General features: G+C 44.7%; 1 protein-coding gene across 1 annotated transcript; it reads right to left on the bottom strand.

The window, feature by feature from the left end:
* Nucleotides 1-2,758: 2,758 nt before the first annotated feature.
* Nucleotides 2,759-19,677, bottom strand: LOC109906918 (pleckstrin homology domain-containing family O member 1-A). Its single transcript, XM_020504738.2, has 6 exons — nucleotides 19,409-19,677; nucleotides 18,640-18,786; nucleotides 8,922-9,062; nucleotides 6,337-6,441; nucleotides 5,531-5,632; nucleotides 2,759-5,379 (listed from the first exon to the last, which is right to left on the bottom strand). Exons 1-6 carry the CDS (start codon nucleotides 19,433-19,435, stop codon nucleotides 4,045-4,047), a joined length of 1,857 nt encoding a protein of 618 aa, XP_020360327.1. The 5' UTR covers nucleotides 19,436-19,677; the 3' UTR covers nucleotides 2,759-4,044.
* Nucleotides 19,678-20,072: the final 395 nt, after the last annotated feature.

Raw genomic sequence — 20,072 nt, forward strand, 5'->3', positions numbered from 1 at the left:
CATGGTCAAATAATAATAATCACAGGCAGAATAGTTGAAACTGGAGCAGGAGCATGGCCAGGTGGACTGGGGACAGCAAGGAGTCATCATGTCAGGTAGGCCTGAGGCATGGTCCTAGGGCTCAGGTCCTCAGAGAGAGAGAAAGAAAGAGAGAATTAGAGAGAGCATACTTAAATTCACACAGGACACCGGATAGGACAGGAGAAGTACTCCAGATATAACAAACTGACCCTAGCCCCCCCAAACTGACCCTAAATTGGCTTCCAACAGAGATTGAATATCACATTGCAAACCCCCATAATGTGACGCGTTAAGAAATAGAATGAGGCTGTACACCTTCGTAACTCAAAGGAAGGAAACTGGAAGAGAAATGTACTCTGCTGGAGTTTAAACATCACAGTAATGTGTCAAATGACAAGGGATTCGGTTAAAAATGACACTGAAAAGAGTGAAATGGCAATTTGAGTTACATTTAAGAAACCCACTGAGAGTTGGATATTTAATCCATTTAGTGTCGTTATAACTCCAAAAATATAAAAACCATGACCAGAGTCCTTTTAACACAAAATGAGGATAGGAAAATATAAACCCCAAAATAGAGTTAAACACATAATCAAATTGAAATATGCCTTTGGCCTAGTGTCAGCCAATGCACAACAGAACATGCCCAGCCCTTCTGAAGTGAGTAGACCGGCCAGCTGAGCATTCCCATAGCTTAGCCACATCAAGGGTTTTATAACAGCAGAAATAGCATGCTATCATATCGCCGCAGTCCCACGCTACTGCCTCTGAAATATTCCGTCCCTTGTGTCCCTAAAAGCCTTTCGTTGTCATGTTATTTTTCTAAGTAACCATGTGCGCTGTGCGTTCATCTGCATAGGAACGGCACATTCGCTTCAGAGACATGGTTCCTCCTCTACAGCTTCTGAACTTGCTTGCTTTGTTGCTTTGTTGCGCCGTAGTTGTAATAAGTAAGATGTATTTTTTTGTGCTGTTGCTAACGTCCCTCGCTGGGCCATGACAAGGAGCAAGTTGCAACCACCCTCCAATTGAACAAGTTCTCCTCCTCCGAGGCAAGCATGGCAACGTGGAGCAGTGAGTGAAGTGAGGAAATTATTTTTTTCTCTCTCCTGCATCCCAAAGTTGTCATTGGGTTCTTTTATACATGCTATGACCTGATGTTGTGCTTCAGTATTCCTTGTTGGTTACAGTAGTGTGCAGTAACTACCTGTCTGTAGTTGTCATCTTACATCCATTCACATGTATTTGGGTCATATTTAGCGATTATCATTATGAAGTCCTCTCCTATAAAAGAAATGGCTGAAAACGGGGGCCAGGCAGTAGCATTTTTTGCTCCAGGCTCCAGTATTACTAATGCCATCACTGGAGCGTCCTTATTAATCCATTTGATTCAGTGGGGCCACGCTATAGCCAGATGCTGCAAGGCTATTGAGTCACAATGGAGCACGGAGCAGCCCCTCCCCCCACAACCCATACTCCTCTACTCTCTCTCTCTCTCTCTACCTCCCTTCTAACAGAGGAATCAGGTGATAGGGATCTTCTACACAGTCACATCTGCTCAACCATATAACCTTTAAACTGTTAATCCCTCTGCTTAAACAGGGCTACTGGCAAGAACACTCCTCTAATACAAAATGGATGGGGTGCTAAATGAATTGAATCCTCGTTGCGAATGCACAGCAGTAAAGATGGAGCCATGCTTCACGTTCGTAATCATGTATAATTAAATTTGAATACTTAATTCAGTCCTAATGGGTAATATGATAAAAATGCAATTCTGCCCCTAGGGACGCAAATCAGTAGTTAAAAGGAAAGTGATGAAAGACAAAGGGAATTCGGTGTAAATTATTTATTTAACTTATGCATACATTAGTAATTTATCAATTGCTGTAAATAAAATCTATTTATGTAGATTGCTTGAGACATTTTAACCACTTTTCACCTCTTCCTGGCAGAGTTGCTATATGCTGGTCTTTGGCTTAGTTCCGATTACAAAGCAGTGGTAGAGATCTCTTTCGTTATCAACATTAGGCCTACTGTATTGCTTGTTGTCATGTGCACCAAAGCCATATAATTGCTGCTTAAGGGACACACATAATCAAATAAACTGATAAACCGCAATCACACATGAGTGATTGTAACCGTATGTGAGGTGAGCCTGGTGTAATGGAGCGATGTTTGTCCTGTCCTAGATGCACTGTGCATGTTAATATCAACTCAGTGACCTATGAATCACATTTTGGCAGTCAGCCAATGACATGGCGGGAAATACTGACCATGTGACTAAACCAGGACATGACACTAAAAACATTGATTTCCACCCTATTTTGGTATGAAATAGTGCAGTGCAACTAACCCATCTTCAAATCTTCAAATGTAACATCTTTGTGCTCTGAAAACCTTTCAGAAGCTTTCATCATCTCTCTCTCATTAAATCATTGATCCTCTTGTTGTGAGATTAACCTGTGCACCTTTTGGAAGAGAGACAGAAGAACTGTTAAAATCATCTTCCCACCTGATTAGAAGTGCAACAAACACTACAGAGACCCAACATGACGCCTGCGATTATAATCCCATTATAGCATTTCTCCTCGGAAGCTGATCAGAGTTAACGAGCATGTTCTCTTGCTGGCTTCCGCTGAGTCACTCACAAGCAGGCTTTGGTAGACCACAGAACCCCAATTAACCGAAACAACCGAGGAATTCTGAGCACAAGCAAGAGACCATGCTACATGACCCGAAAATAGAAGTGTATTTAATAAAGCGAAGCAGTTAGTCACTTGATATCCTTGCAATCAAAGTGGTCTGTGAGTTTTAGCTATACATGTCAGGAATCCAGCTTGGCAAATGAATCAGTTTGATTGCAGAATGTTAACATCTTGAATCTGTCCCTGGAATAGTATTGCTCAGCTCAGGACACGCCCTGGGGCGGCAGGGTAGCCTAGTGGTTAGAGCGTTGGACTAGTAACCGGAAGGTTGTGAGTTCAAACCCCCGAGCTGACAAGGTACAAATCTGTCGTTCTGCCCCTGAACAGGCAGTTAACCCACTGTTCCCAGGCCGTCATTGAAAATAAGAATGTGTTCTTAACTGACTTGCCTGGTTAAATAAAGGTAAAATAAAATAAAATAAACATAACGCGCTCAGAGTAAGAGAAAGATCACCTTTTGCATTCGGTCTCTGAGAAGACCAACAACTACAATACTAGGTTTCTGACTGGGGGAAATCTTGTGGCTTCAAGGTCATTGGACTGGACTGCACCTTGTCAATAACTGAAGCTAACCGAAAGAGAGAAATCCCAGGCATCTTCTCCATGTATGCATTTCAGACTGAAATAATGCTCCTCAGACAATGTTTCCACGCAAACATTCTCATTCCATTTGTCCATTATAAAAAAGCATTTCATACTTCTATTTACAGTGCAAAGCATTTTGCAATGAAACCTAATCGACCTCTGGCGGATAATAAATGTAAATACATGAACAGCATGACTTTCCTTGGGGGTGTCAGTGTCACCGAGGCAGGGCACCCCCACTCTAGCCTTGTTTATGCCTCTCAGTCTGAGTCACCCCCCATCCACAAACCAGGATTAAGCTCTGCTCTGCTTCCACAGCCCAGACGCCCATCCCTCCATCCACAGAGTGGACCACAGAGTGGACCACAGAGTGGACCACAGAGTGGACCACAGAGCCTTTGACAAAGGGAACAAAAACAAATGCCCAGAATCATATTATGAGGTCAAGGTCCATCTAACCTATTCACACCAGCAAGGAAACAGCCGTGCTAATAAAATAATTCTGTCATGACTTGCTCAGCTTAATTTGACTAGTATACGGTATGGAAACAAGGATCAAGATAGAACAGTGTAAAATGAGCAGTGAAGCCTAAAAGCTTTGTGCTTCAACACTGGAAAGCAATGACAACAAAAACGTGACAGAACATTTACTCCATGCCCCTAGTGCTCTTTCTTATTGTCTTTGTTTGGAGAGAAGCCAGCATGCTTTTCAGCTGTGTTGGCGACAGAGTCACTGGTCCCCCAGCCTATAGTCCTGTGGCGGTGTTGGGGGCCTCTCCATTGTTTTCTTTTCGGAGCGGCGGTTTAGTGACTGCGTCTGCAGCTCCTTCACCTCCTCCAGCACCTCCTTAGCCTGACGCCAGGAGGAGACGGCTTCCTGCAGAAGACGCTCCGCCTCCGCCCGTCTACTCTCCAAATCACAGTCACTGATAAGTGAGTGTGCACTCTTACTATGGGGCGAGTCATTACCTTTCAGACGGAGCGAGTCAGCACCCTTCAGACGGGGAGAGTTAGCACCCTTCAGATGGGGCGAGTCAGCACCCTTCGGACAAGTTGAGCCGATACTCTTCAGACTCTGAGAATTCTTGCCAATTATATTTAGCGAGTCCTTACCCCTCAGAACAGGAGAATCAGTATCCTTGATGCGAGGCGAGACAGAATCCTTCAGACTAGATGAGTCAAAACTTTTTGAAAACGGTGAACCAATGTTCTTGAGACGTGGGGATTCAGAACCCTTCAGACTTGGCGAGTGTGTTTCCATGAAACGGGAAGAATCAGCAGCCCTGAGACGGGGAGAGTCTGTAACCCTGAGACGGGGAGAGTCCTTACCCCTCAAATTAGGAGAGTCATCACTCTTTGAATGGGGTGAGTCTGTACCTTTTGAGCGGGACTTCTTGCCCTTCATACGAGGCGAGTCTTTCCCCTTCAAACGAGGCGAGTCTTTTACCCTCAAACGTGGGGAGTCACTATTCTTACTGCGAGGTGAGCCTGAGGCCCTGGAGTGAGGAGACTCAGACCCTCTCAGATGGTGCAAGCGAGGCGAGTCAATGCCCTTCAGATAGGGCGAGTCAATTCCCTTTGCATGTTGCAGTTCCTCCAATCGCATTTCTTCCAGCAGTTCCTGAGCCCTCTGCATTTTCTGGGCGATAAGACTCTGCAGTTGTCCAACAGGCTGGACAGGTTCATCTGTGGGGCGAGGGCGAAGGACACCTCTGACTGGCCGTGAGGAAAGGACCTCGTCCATGGAGGCACAGCGGCTCCTACCCTGGGCACTGAACCTCTTCCCTGGTTGAGGGGTGTGGGATTGAGCCTCAAGATGGTGCGCACGGCCCCAGGAGAGCTCGCTCCCGCGGGGCAGGCTGCCCGTCTTGGGTACCCTTGGGTCCCTTGTGGTGACACAGAGTTTGGAGACATCTGTGCCAGAACGCTGACGACCTGTGGTCCGTTTGTCTAGGTCAACCCGGAAGTTATTTTCCCAGAAGCCTTCTTCCTCATCATCTGGGGTGGAGCCATCTTCCTCGTGGACAAGGTCAAGGGTCAACATTCCGTCTGAAGAGGTGGATGCCTAGGGAGAGCACAAGAGAGTTTAGCATTCAATGAAACAGACCAGGATAAATCCTTACATTACAAACAGTACAAATTCGTATTTGCCTTTCACAAATAAAATATTGACTTGGAACTAAAATGTCAGTGTTAGCCAAGGTAGCAACACCCACCACAGCCATGAGGTGTCCCCGGGTGGGCAAGCGCCGTGCATGGGGAATCTTGACACGATCACGTGTAGGGTGCACCAGGACACTGTCCTCTTCAATTGTGACCTATGGAGACAATTTTTTTTACATTCAGAATAACATAAATGTATATTTGTGGAGAAAAAGTTGGGAATGGATGAAAGAGTATAAGGTTATAGGAGCAACAAGTAACTTCTCCTTAGCATGAGCTGAAGATGTAATGTAGAGAACAGTAGAGTGCATTAGAGCAGAGTACATTGTTGGGTGTTGGAATTCAACCTGCTGTGCGAAAGCAGGCACTTCACACTATGGTGGCTGCAGAGTTCATTCTCACTTCTCGACGATCTCTAAATACGGAAGATGGATTTTTCACCCTATAGTGTGTGATGGGGAGGGACTGTTTGATCGAGAGGCACGAGGAAAACCGGTGGGTGTCGGCAGGGACGGAGCGTTAACGAGGACTGTTCCCGACGGAGATGGATGAGTCAGCGAGGAAACACTTTGATCTCTCATCCACGCCTGGGGAGATACCACTTACTTTCGCTTTTGTCTAAATTCACCAATTTTACATAGTGGGCCTAGCAACTGCAATGGCTAAATTTGTCTGGAAACTTTTTAAGGCTGGCCGTGGGGGGCGTTTTGAGTGTCGGTGGTTTCATTTGAAATCATAAATGTTGCATGAGAGACATGATAATGAGAGAGAAAAATAAGGGAAGCTGTAGAAAGCTGGGGAGAAGTGAGAGCTGGCGACATAGCGACAGAGAAGGGGAGGAGAAGAGTGACTGACCTACCTCGTCAAAAATGCGGTTCTTGGCTTTGATGATGGCTGTATTGAGGGCATTGACCCATGACTCCTTCTCCTCAGGGCTAACGGCCAAAAACACAAGATTGGGCACCTGAGGAAAGGACAGAATCGATTGAGTGGTTGAAAGAAGAGAAAGGGATCCTCCCAATATTCACCCTTCTTCCTACAGTAAGTGTGCACTTGCACACTCTCATCATGGATTTAAAAGTAATAAATGAGTGGAAGCATTGGCTTGGAGGGAGATTTGGAACGTAGCCAGTGTGTGAGAGATGGCAAGGGGGACAGGAAGCTTAATGGGGCGGCTTTGCCTAAATCGCCAAGAAAAGGAGATTGCGCCTCACTAAATGTTAAAGATGGCTCTTATCTAAAGCAGGGTCTAAGCTGTAAACTGGAGGAAGAATCTCTGCAAAGCTTGACACAAATAGGTAAATTGAGCATCTGCCCTTAATCCAGTTACATCTTCTTGTGTATAATTCAAATCTTCTCTCAAACACACACTTCCCCCTTCCATTCCCGACACGTAGTTACAGAATATCACACTACGACAGTGAACAATGAAGTGAAATGAACCAGCAGCTGGTGCCGAGATCGAGAAGAACTGCAGTGGGTCAGAAGTGACAACTTCTGTGGGTGGAATCTCTATAGGATTTGGCCGTTATAGAGAATGCCTCTTCAGTGGTAATGGGATTCTGTGGATTATGTCTTTCTGGAGAAATCCACCAATCCCGGTCTGCGGTGGGGGTGTGTTAATGTTCAATCCAATGTGGCAACACAACCATATCATCTCCCAGCGAGAAAATTGAAGAAATGCCTTCAGCTAGACACATTTTTTTGCACCTCTCTTGAACGGACTATGCACACACAGTGGACTCTACCCACACACTGACACCCCAACACACACACACACTTTCACCACATACACTCAGTGGCCAGTTTATTAGGTACAACTATCTCGTACCGGGTCGGACACCCCTTTGCCTCCAGAACAGCCAGAATTCTTCAGGGCATTGAAACGTTGCTCAATTGGTATCAAGGGACCTAACGTGTGCCAGGAAAACATTCACCACACCATTACACCACTGCCACCAGCCTGCACTGTCGACACCAATACCGACAACAAAACTTGTACATGTTGATCATGTATTTTGTGTAAAACATGTAAATAGCTACACGTAACCCACTCCCCTCAAAAAAAGAACATGAAATGATGCTTACTGAGGCATGAAATGCAGCAGTTTGAACAGTTTGGTTGACAACAGGACATGTGTAGGTAATTGCGCTTATGCTTAATAGCCGACTAAGGGAATACAATAGTGCGAACAGTTTTGTGTACAACATGAAGTTTGTAGGCTACACCAGCTACCGGACAAAGGCGATCAAGGAAGGGGGACCAGCAGCGAAGCAGTCAGCACAGCAGCTACGTAGGTAGTGGAGTGGGCACAGCAGCTACGTAGGTAGCGGAGTGGACACAGCAGCTACGTAGGTAGCGGAGTGGACACAGCAGCTACGTAGGTAGCGGAGTGGACACAGCAGCTACGCAGGTAACGGAGTGGACACAGCAGCTACGCAGGTAGCGGAGTGGACACAGCAGCTACGCAGGTAGCGGAGTGGACACAGCAGCTACGCAGGTAGCGGAGTGGACACAGCAGCTACGCAGGTAGCGGAGTGGACACAGCAGCTACGCAGGTAGCGGAGTGGACACAGCAGCTACGTAGGTAGCGGAGTGGACACAGCAGCTACGTAGGTATCGGAGTGGACACAGCAGCTACGCAGGTAGCGGAGTGGATACAGCAGCTACGCAGGTAGCGGAGTGGATACAGCAGCTACGCAGGTAGCGGAGTGGACACAGCAGCTACGCAGGTAGCGGAGTGGACACAGCAGCTACGTAGGTAGCGGAGTGGACACAGCAGCTACGTAGGTAGCGGAGTGGACACAGCAGCTACGTAGGTAGCGGAGTGGACACAGCAGCTACGTAGGTAGCGGAGTGGACACAGCAGGAAACAAGGTCGGAGGTTAACACAGGCTTGGGAGATACGTTATGCGTTCTGTTTCTATGAGATAACATGTCATGTTAACATGACCTTTATGAATTATGAAGCCTTTACGTCCTTATTTTTGGCGTTTATCCCAAAACGCTATTCATTTCCCCATAGGCTTTGTCCAATGAACCATGGCAGAGCTAGTTCCTACAAAAAGACGCCATTACTATTTTATTCTATTGAGATACAAAATATCGGTGTCCGTAGCCACTCCGTTATCTTTAACTCTGCATTGTTGGAAAAGGACCCGTAAGTAAGCATTTCACTGTTAGTCTACACCTGTTGTATAGGCAGCATGTGACAAATACAATTTGATTGATTTGATTTTGAACGTGTACTCAACATATCATACTCTCTCTTTACAGAAAACCACAAACATTGTCTGAGGATAAACTTGCCTCAAGTTTCAGTTTTCAGCCAAATTAAACTTCCAAGTGTATTTTCAGCTAAAATCGACACCTGCAGTAAGGCCTTCTTACTGAGGCCTACACCCTGCCTGACTCCTTCACTTTCCCTGGGCAGAAGGACTCACCATATTCCCAGGCTGCTTGCAGCGAAGCAGGGTGAACCTGCTGTGGTTCTTCTTACTGCGACTCTTGGCCTTGCGCAGCTCCTCAGAGCGTTCGTAGTCAGCCAGGTCAAACAACTCCTGGACCTTCCTCTCATCCTTCACCTGGAAACACGCAGACAAAACAGGAAGTAGTTACATCTCAGGTCTATAGAGATGTGCAAGATGGCACTGGCAAATTAGCTTTGTCAATTTGTTTTGAACCTTAAAACATCTGTCTACCACAGAAACACACATATGCACATACACACAAACACACACACACACGCTCAAACTCTCTCTCTCACACACACACAGAACAACCTACTATGCATCACAGCAGGTCATCTTGAGTTTAACCCAAGGGTTAAAAGACTAATTATAAACTGGGTGGTTCCGGCCCTGAATGCTGATTGGCTGACAGCCGTGGTATATAAGATCGTATACCATGAGTATGACAAAACATTTATTTTTACTGCTCTAACTACGTTGGTAACCCGTTTATAATAACAATAAAGCACTTCTACGATGCGTCGTGCCTAAGAACAGCCCTTAGCTGTGGTATATTGACCATATACCCCCCCCCCCCCCATGCCTTATTGCTTAATTACCACTCTTTGTTATCCATCAGCCATCAACAGCACAGAGACACACCACGGTGCCTGGGTGAAAATCAGCCACTTCTCACATTCGTATCATCCATTATGTTATTGAGGTTTCAAATGAAATGTTCTGAAATACCAGGCCTTAAATGCATATACAGAAGCTCTTCTGTAGGTGTAACAAAGGTCTTTTTAAGTTCAAATGTCTATATGAAAAAAATCCATTACATGCCTGACATCCTAATGTTACTATGTCATGATAATGCTTTTACACAGAGCATTGAAAGATGTGTTCATTTTCAAAACCTGCTTCCCAATACCGTCAAAAAGCAATAGCCAGACAAATTGATAGAAAAATGTAGTCTTGTAGCGGGTGTTCCTGTGTTACTCCCCTGCCTCCCATTATTGGTCTCGTGGCCCCGCAGCAAAGTGTCTGTTTAAACACAGATCAATTGTAATCAACAGCGCTGGGGCAGAGACATCGACCCCTCCACTGAGCCTGACTGACAGGTGATTACATACAACCTCACGGATGGTGGGACCTCCCAGAGAGCCCCATTAGATTCTACATACCAACGGGGTCAATGGGGGTCAAGGCAGGTGTGTGTGTGTTTGGTGGTGTTGGGGGTTGTTTCTTGACATGGGTACAAGCCTGTGTAGGCCTCTTGTGAGAACTAAAGGAAGACGCAGAAAAATAAGGTTGAATGTCATTGGAATACATAGCAATGGTGTGTGTGGGTGGATGTGAGTGTGTTTTTGGAAGGGGCAGGGGTGTTCCACTTTCATCTTGATGCATAGAGATTTTACACAGCAACAGAGCCCTGCATCAGAGGAGTCTGCCAACGTTCGAACGAGACACGGAGCAACTGAGAGCTTCTGTGATCAAAGAAACCACCACATACGGTATCATTATATAATGTGTCGCAGCCTAGTATCAACCACTATTAATCCACTAGCAGCCTGAAATGCACTTGTTAGGGCTACATTTGGCCATTTGTGTTTTTTAATTTCATTGAGGAACTCTATTATGCCTAGCGATATACAGTCTACTGGATGAGCACAATACATAGTGTCCAATTTCTTCATGACAAAACATAGATCCAAACTGTGTCCCACCCGCATGCTGCTACCTTTTCGTTAGCCACCCAAACTGCATTTAAAATGTAAAAGTTAAGCATGAACTGTGTGTGTGTGTGCGCGCATGTGTGTGTGCGTGTGTGCGTGCATGCGTGTGTGTGCGTGCGTGTGTGTGTGTGTGTGCGTGCGTGTGCGTGCGTGTGCGTGCGTGCGTGTGTGTGTGCGTGCGTGTGTGTGTGCGTGCGAGAGAGAGAGAGAGACAGAGAGAGACTCTAATATGGGGCAAAAGAAACCCTGAGGATCCATTCTGGAACCCCACCCTCCCATCGATATTTCCCTCCGCTCCTGCTCCCTATATGGAAAAGCAGAGTTGGGGGTGTCAGTGGGGGTTAAATGCTGCACTGAATCACTGAGAATAGCCCAGTAACATACAGCCCTGAAACGCAAAGATACCGAAAGTCTATAATAGCCGGCGGCATCCAACAGTAGAATGCAGGGGGAAACCCTAGAGCGAATGGAAAGGCGATGTCCCTTTGGTCACACTCCAAAATCTGGTGGACATGCCTGTAATACCCTGTAATCAAGCCCAAAAGGATTTTATATAAACCAGGTTGGAATTAAAAGGAGAAATGGATTAAAAGCATATTTTCAATCACTCTGGAAAATGTAATGCAGTTTAGAGCTGGGGAGTTGAAAGAGGCCGGTTTATTTATAATGTAATACTATATATATATAATATTCTCAGAACTGGCCAGTAGGTTTTCCTGAAATTATTATTTATTTAACTAGGCAAGTCAGTTAAGAACAAATTCTTATTTTCAATGACGGCGTAGGAACAGTGTGTTAAGTGCCTGTTCAGGGGCAGAACGACAGATTTGTACCTTGTCAGCTCGGGGATTCGAACTTGCAACCTTCCGGTTACTAGTCCAACGCTCTAACCACTAGGCTACCCTGCCACCCCAAATAACTAGCATAACAAGCGTGAAAAGCTAAACCACCATGGCCTCCCTGCACCAATCATATAGCTTTGTTACATTGACCACATGATATGCTTGATGACCAGTCATATCCATATCATATCCATATCATATCCAATTACATACGGGTTTCCACCAATAACCCAGTTCTCCACTGATCACATTGATCCGTCGGACCAGCAACAACACTTGTCTTGTCTTGTCCTTGACCAATGTCAGAGGATTGGTTCTTGACATCCTGCTCCCTATATGGAAAAGCATATCGGGTCGGGTGGGGCTCGGCGGTCGTCGTCACCGGCCTATTAGCTGCCAATTTCTTGCTAAGCTCCCCCAGTCAGAGGGTTTCTCTATCAACCACTACTAAACTTGGTTACACATTCAGCCTTCTGTCACAGATGTAGAGCCAATCACATTGCAGTATCTGTAAGCTACATCAATCGCAAAGATCTTGACCAACTACAAAACACCTTGTCCAACTGTGTCACCACATTTCTTCAAAGTAGGGCCTAAAATCTAACCCCAAGTACTCCTTGGCCTAGGTAATACGGTATCCGAATAATACAAGCTTCCCTCACTCTCTCTCTCACTAAATCCTGTTTTGTTTGAGTGTCCTCTTTCATATGCCGTGCAAGTCACCACTGAAAACCATGAAAACTCTATATATACAGTACATGAACATAGACGGAAATCCCGTCAATTATTCACATAGATCATAGATTGAGTGCTCGTGTTGAAGCACTTTGAGCATTCTACAGGAGCATCTCTCTGTCTGCACGTGCCGAGACTACAGAAGAGAACAGAGAGCGCTCTTATGAAAGGTGTATGATGTGCGTAACCTGCAGCCAATAGCACAGCTTTAAGATAAGAACAGAGCGATACGCAGGGTTGATGTCGTCGGAGCAGAGAACACGCACCTCCTTAACCTGCTCTCTTAGCACACAGACACACATCTCATGCTCAACTACGACAACATACGCTGCTGTACACTTCACACACCAACAGCAGCCTTCTATGGACGAACAGACCTCTCTGTAACCCACGCGTCTACGCAGTTCCTGTGCTGTGTAATACACGTTCTTATGGCAGCACGTCTGTGTGGCCAATTGAGTCTCTCTGAGCTATGGTTCTGCAGCCTATTATGGGAAGATGATACAAAATTATTCAAAATCCTGCGTTGTGCAGTAGCTGAGTGGGCATAATGTGAAAAATACACCGCAGTTAACAGGCTCTTTGAGATGATGAAACCTTTAATGATATCTTGAAATGTTCAACACAAAAATACTGGAGCTGAGTAGTTTCCCCTGACACTGCAAAGTAACAGGGAGGTGATGAAATTCAATAGTCTTTAAAATACACTAAGTGTACAAAACATTAGAAACACCTTCCTAATATTGAGTTGCACCCCCTTTTGCCCTCAGAACAGCCTCAATTCATTGGGGCATGGACTCTACAAGGTGTCGAAAGCATTCCACAGGGATGCTGGCCCATGTTGACTCCAATGCTTCCCACAGTTGTGTCAAGTTGGCTGGATGTCCTTTGGGTTTTAGACCATTGTTGATACACACGGAAAACTGCTGAGTGTGAAAAACCCAGTTATTGACATACACAAACCGGTGTGCCTGGCACGTACTACCATACCCCATTCAAAAGCACTTAAATATTTTGTCTCTCCCGTTCACCCTCTGAATGACACACACACACAATCCATGTCTCAATTGTCTCAAGGCTTAAAAATACTTCTTTATCCTGTCTCCTCCCCTTCATCTACACTGATTGAAGTGGATTTAACAAGTGACATCAATAAGGGATAATGCTTTCACCTGGATTCACCTGGTCAGTCTATGTCATGTCGTGTTCCTAATGTTTGTACACTCAGTATACACTACAGGTCAAAAGTTTTATAACACCGACTGATCCAAGGGTTTTTATTTATTTGTACTATTTTCTACATTGTAGAATAATAGTGAAGACATCAGAACTATGAAATAACACATATGGAATCATGTAGTAACCAAAAAAGTGTTAAACAAATCTAGATGTATTTTATACTTGAGATTCTTCAAAGTAGCCACCCAAACTCTTGGCATTCTTTCAACCAGCTTCAACTGGAATGCTTTTCCAACAGTCTTGAAGGAGTTCCCACATGTGCTGAGCACTTGTTGGCTGCTTTTCCTTCACTTTGCGGTCCGACTCATCCCAAACCATGTCACGAGTACGACCGAGGGTGGCTTCCCTTCCCGGTCGGGTGGGGCTCGGCGGTCGTCGTCACCGGCCTATTAGCTGCCACTGATTGTCTTTCCTCCCCCTCCTTGTATGTTTATTGGTAGCACCTGTTTGTGATGATTAGTTGGGCTTCTTTAGACAGCCGGCCCGCCTGTTTGTTGTGCGGGATTAATCATTGTAACCTTTGGCTCTGTAGTAGAGGAACGTGTTAGTTCCTGGTCGTGCATTTTTTCAGTTGTACATTTTTCATTCCCCGTGTTTGAATTCTAAATAAATCACAGACAGTGTCACCAGCAAAGCACCCCCACACCATTACACCTCCTCCTCCATGCTTTACGGTGGGAAATACACATGCAGAGATCATCCATTCACCCACACCGCATCTCACAAAGACACGGCGGTTGGAACCAAAAATGTCCAATTTGGACTCCAGACCAAAGAACAAATTTCCACCTGTCTAATGTCCATTGCTCGTGTTTCTTGGCCCGAGTAAGTCTCTGCTTCTTATTGGTGTCCTTCAGTAGTGGTTTCTTTGCAGCAATTCGACAATGACGGCCTGATTCACAGTCTCCTCTGAACAGTTGATGTTGAGATGTGTCTGTTACTTGATCTCTGTAAAGCATTTAATTGGGCTACACTTTCTGAGGTTGGTAACTCTAATGAACTTATCCTTTGCACCAGAGGTAACTCTGGGTCTCCCATTCCTGTGGTAGTCCTCATGAGAGCCAGTTTCACCATAACGCTTGATGGTTTTTGCGACTGCACTTGAAGAAACTTTCAGAGTTTTTTAAAATGTTCCGTATTGATTGACCCTCATGTCTTAAAGTAATGATGGCCTGTCGTTTCTCTTTGGTTATTTGAACTGTTCTTGCCATAATATGGACTTGGTCCTTCACCAAATAGGGCTATCTTCTGTATACCCCTCCTACCTTGTCACAACACAACTTGATTGGCTAAAATGCATTAAGAAGGAAAGAAATTCCACAAATTAACTTTTAAGAACGCACACCTGTTAATTGACACTAATTCCAGGTGACTACCTAATGAAGCTGGTTGAGAGAATGCCAAGAGTGTGCAAAGCTGTCATCAAGGCAACAGGTGGCTATTTGAAGAATCTAAAATATAACATATATTTTGATTTGTTTAACACTTTTTGGGTTACCACATGATTCCATATGTGTTATTTCATAGTTTTGATGTCTCCACTATTATTCTACCATCTAAAAAAATGTAAAAAAATTACGAAAAATCCTTGAATGAGTAGGTGTTCTAAAACTTTTAACCGGTAGTGTATATTTGTGTTCTGTGCCGGGGTCGGTCTCGTGGTATAGTTGGTTGCTGACCTCCAGACTATATCCCCTCGTGCGGCAGGAGTTCATCCCAGTTTACGCCTTAGTTCTCTCTGTAAACTTCCCTCTAAATACATTATCACCCCCACAATCAAACATTTAAAAAATTGACAAGAGAACAGATGTTTGTATTAGTGGTCAAATGATTAAGTAAGTTTGAATCTGGGGAAGTACAGAGTAATGTCACCAGCAGTTAACGTCTCAGAGTCCCAGTTGCATGGCTGCAAATCCTCTTATGAGAACCTCTGACACATCGAACCGGTGCCCCGTGTGAAGATGCTTCGAGGTAATAGAACAGTATAACTGCTTACTGTGCTTCCCCCGAGCTTATGTAGCTAATCTTATGAGGCAGCAGACAATTGGCCAGCTTGCACACTCATGCGACAATTCAATCAATTGCAGATAAAGTTAAACTACAATGCTGGTCACGTTTTAACGCAAGTGTTTAACGCATTTAAGCAAATACTCCCGCAAGTTGTGCGCTTGACTATGTTGATTCAAAACCACACCTGCTTGGAAATACAGTATAACGTGTTGGACTGAACTCACAGTATGAGTGTCCTTCATCTGTGATTAATAGAAATTATTGGGGCAATTAATTCGGTGATTATGGTTCAAAAGTGTCATTTGTGCTGTAACTTCGCTAACAAAGTGATAGCACTCAAAGTCGATAAGCCATTAAATCAAACTCAAAGAGGGCACTCTATAGGAAAATGAAAAGATTATTCCGGGCCCCAAGAGGCCGTACAGCTGTAGTTACGCTGAGTGTCAGAGATACAAAAGCCTTAGTGTTCATCTTAGCCTTCTGGCCCACTTCATGAACAGCGTGCTTGTCTTTTCAAAGTTCACATTTGAATAATGCACCACCATTAACCGTGGTTATTAAGAAGTTGCAGCGGAGCACATGACACGCAGGTCAAACAGCACTGAGGGAGCAGTTACCTTCACCTGATAAATAGCTAGGATGCCACTTACCAATTACCCTAATATAAAAATATCTCCTTATCAAAAATAGAATTGTATTAAGTGTAAAAGGAGCCATCGATGCATTACATAACAGAGCTAAAACATCCAAGAAATTAGAGAGCACGTGTGAGACACGATAAAGAGACCAAAAAAAGGGAGAGAACGTGAACGACACTGAATTGATGCGTCCCGTACCACAGGTGAGGATGGTGATGGCATTACACAGCGACTGAACCTCAGCTTCAGCCTGTCTGTGTGTATAGGGTAGGGTTGAGGGGTGGGGGCATTTGGGGTGCTTGGGGATCCTCAGGCACAGCGAGAGGCGCAGCTGCGTCAGCCGTGGTCCTATGAGATTCTGACACGTGTTTGTTGCTCATCCAGCAGGCTGTAAGGGAGTAGGGTCACAGAAGAAGAAAAAAACATTGGTTCTAAAATGATCAGGGAAACTGGCATTGCATGCAGCTGGAGCCCTCAGTCCCCGCTCTCTCCATTCAAGGGAAGCCTGTGAGTACCCTGCTGGAGCCTTGTCCCCGGTCTTATTCGGGGTTCTGGAATACACAGCAGGAGCACTCAAAACTCAGTCAGGCCTCTGGGGCTTGAAGATAAGGCGAGAGAGGCATTGCATATGACTGAATCGTCAAGTGAACCTGCAACGGTGTCATTGGTCTGTTTGTTTCATTAGCAAGCGTGACACCTACATCCACAACTGAACCAGATACACATTTTATGAACAAGGTTAGCCTTAACTGAACCTGAACCGAACCAAGTAAATGTCTGCGAGTTATTATCTTTAAATGTTTGTCTTTCATGAGACTTTCTGAGAATCCCATAGAGGAATCATTTAAAGGGCATTATTCCACTTTCAGAAAGACCTGTGCCCTCTCAGCTGTCAGTAGCGTTTATCTCCATGATTACTGCTTGGGGGGAGTATTGAAACAGTGATATCAAACAGAATCTGACCTCAAAAACAAAGAAGACAGAAAAGAATAGAGAATACAGAGATGGATGGCTGATTCTGTCCATGCCCTATAGTGTGGTCAGATATGATGGTTCAGCGCCATTCCACAGAACGAAAGGGTGTGAATTCGCTACATCTCAAGGTTTAACACCGAGGCCATTTGATCTCGAAACTTGTACTGATAAATGAGGCTGTTCACTGGAACCTTTCATGTGATAAAAGCACTTGGACATAAGCCATTACTTTTGGTCAAACAAAATAGTTATTTTTCTATTCCATGGCCAAAAACCTGTTGTATTGTAATGGACAGTGTTCTAAATCTGCCCAACAATTATACTGAGTCACCATCCGCCACCAATGCCCATAGTAGTACCCATTAGGCACACACTGGTTGAATCCACGTTGTTTCCAGGTTATTTCAATTAAATTATGTTGAACCAACGTGGAATAGATGTTGAATTGACGCCTGTGCCCAGTGGGCATTTTGTTGACCTCAGAAGGTGAGAACGTTTGCGTCAGTGAAAGTAATCTGAATTCAGCACATCATTTTTTTTTTGTGCTTGCATGGGGACTTGTGCTTAGATTTGACAATTGATCCTATTTATTTTCAACAGCTAAGGAACTTCAATCAATTCCATTGTCCCCTTCCCATGGCCTTGATTTCCAGACTTCTAACAACATCTGTCTATTCTAAACCTAGGGGGACTCCTGGTGAAATGTGTTGCTGGAAACAACAGAGCAAGAGCAGAGAGCTCATGTGTAGCTTACATTAAAAGGCATTTCACATTTCCACAAAACAAGTTCCTCAGATCTCTGAAACTTGAGAAACCCAAGATGTCCTTCCACAGGCCAAAAAGTCTAAATCCATGTTTTCCTGTCAAAGCTGTCATCTAAATGATGCACCTTAAACGGGCTGTGTGGTATTTGTGGTTTATTGGTTTTCAACTGTGTGGTGCACAGACAGACACACACACAGAGCATCTCTACTGAGCAAGGGGAGCGAGCCTGCAACAAAGGAAACCTGAAATATCTACGGCAGTACAGCCCCCCCCCCCCCCCACACACACACACACACAAACTCTCTCTCTCTCACACACACACACACACACACACACACACACACACACACACACACAGGTAGCCAGGTTGTCCGTTTAACAATTTAAAGTACAGGTGCGCCCACTGTAGACACAATTATAGCCTTCACCAGTGGAGGCTGCTGAGGAGAGGATGGCTCATAATAATGGCTGGAATGGAGTCAATGGAATGACATCAAACACATGGAAACCACATATGATGTGTTTGATGCCATTCCATTGTCTCTATTCTAGTCATTATTATGAGCCATCCTCTCCTCAGCAGCCTCCACTGGCCTACACATAATATTGGAGCACAGGAGGTTGGTGGCACCTTAACTGGGAGGACGGGCTCGTGGTAATGGCTGGAGCCACACATGGTTTGATGCCATTCCATTTGCTCCGTCCCAGCCATTGTTATGAGCCGTCCTCCCCTCAGCAGCCTCCACTGTGGAGGTAAAAGAGAAGTGCATACCTCTTTCTCAGAGATGTACAGATGGTCTCCTCTCAGTATCACGAAACGGTTTTTCCATATTTCCCTGAAAATCCCTTTGCCACAGAACTTGCGGATCCAGCCTACTTTGTCTGGCTGCGATGACAGCTGGTTGACATCTTGAGGACCCTGCATGTTAGAAGTGGAATAAACCCGTTAAAACCTAGTTTAGCTTAATAACAAGATGTTCGCGAGAGTACAGAGAAAAGACGAGCCCTTTCAAAGGCAAATGACTTTTCAATCTGAGCCTCAGTAAATCCACTCGGGCAACTATGAGTGTCCTCGCGTCTTTTCCCCAAAATCATAACGGTGCGCTCTTCTGTGCGTAAAATTTAAGTGCATGTCTTATAACATCCAGGGTGTGGCAAATAAAATATCTGAAAGCTACCAACCGATACAGCGCAACGGACATCTGACAACACATTGTACTCTTCACTGGAAGATTGAATCCGTATGTTGAGGGAATCCGTGTAATGGCACACAAGGAAATTGATAGGCTACATACAGATTGAATGTGGAACGCATAAGGACGTGTCAAACGACGTTTATTTAGGAATTGTATGCTAGCAAATGTGTGATATAGACAATGTGTGTGATATAGCGGCTAATGTGTGCTGTCGTGTCAAAGCGCGCATAATGCCCGATTATGGGCATATTGCCAGTTATATCCTAGAAAATGTATGGGCTAATGCAAAGATGCATGGCCAAAAACTTGCACCCAATACTTGAAAAAAAAAAAGCTATATCTCACCCGTTTGGCTAGATTGCTCTTCTTCATTATGACAGAATCACTTTTGTGGATGTGAGCCAGGGAGTTCCTACAGTTTTAAGTATTTTCCTTTCTTTCGGAGAAGATATATTTTTTAATTGCATAAACTGTCTTTCCCTTTATTTTCTCCCCAATCTGTTTCAATAACGGTTTATATTCTTAATTTCGATGACGCGGTCTGTTCGTGCACTGTCCGTTATTACGAGACGGTGGCATCGTCCCTCCACCTCGGTAGGTAGGCTACACTGATCTTAAACAAGCGGGCTGAAAGGGCATTCCCGTTATTAAAGTGCTCGACAGCTCCATCTATTGCGCTGTCAGCGTGATGTCACCAAGACCGAGGAAGCTAAAGCGCTCTTACAGTACGTTTGGAAATAGAAGAGCAAGGGTCAGTTGAGAGTAATCAAACCCAAATCCATAACCTGCCCATATGGGAACAATAAACTAAGATCCACAATTGATATCATTATGATAATGACCATTGACTTTTCAATAGAACCTGTATACATTCTTGCATTGGCCAACTAGACTTATCCATACAACATTTCAATTTAAATCATATTACAGGGGGGGAAGTGAGTATTTGGAGACCCCCATAGAAATATAATCTATTCTTTCCGTTATATTTCTAGGAGACCACAACATT

This window comes from Oncorhynchus kisutch, linkage group LG17, assembly GCF_002021735.2.
Source record: "Oncorhynchus kisutch isolate 150728-3 linkage group LG17, Okis_V2, whole genome shotgun sequence".
In the NCBI taxonomy this organism is placed as follows: Eukaryota; Metazoa; Chordata; class Actinopteri; order Salmoniformes; family Salmonidae; genus Oncorhynchus; species Oncorhynchus kisutch.

Coding starts and splice junctions, on each gene's coding strand:
- LOC109906918 (XM_020504738.2), bottom strand. CDS start 19,435: ATGAAGAAGAGCAATCTAGCCAAACGG. Junction 18,787..19,408: donor AGAGCAATCTAGCCAAACGG/GTGAGATATAGC, acceptor TCTAACATGCAG/GGTCCTCAAGATGTCAACCA. Junction 9,063..18,639: donor TGTACATCTCTGAGAAAGAG/GTATGCACTTCT, acceptor GCGTGTTTCCAG/GTGAAGGATGAGAGGAAGGT.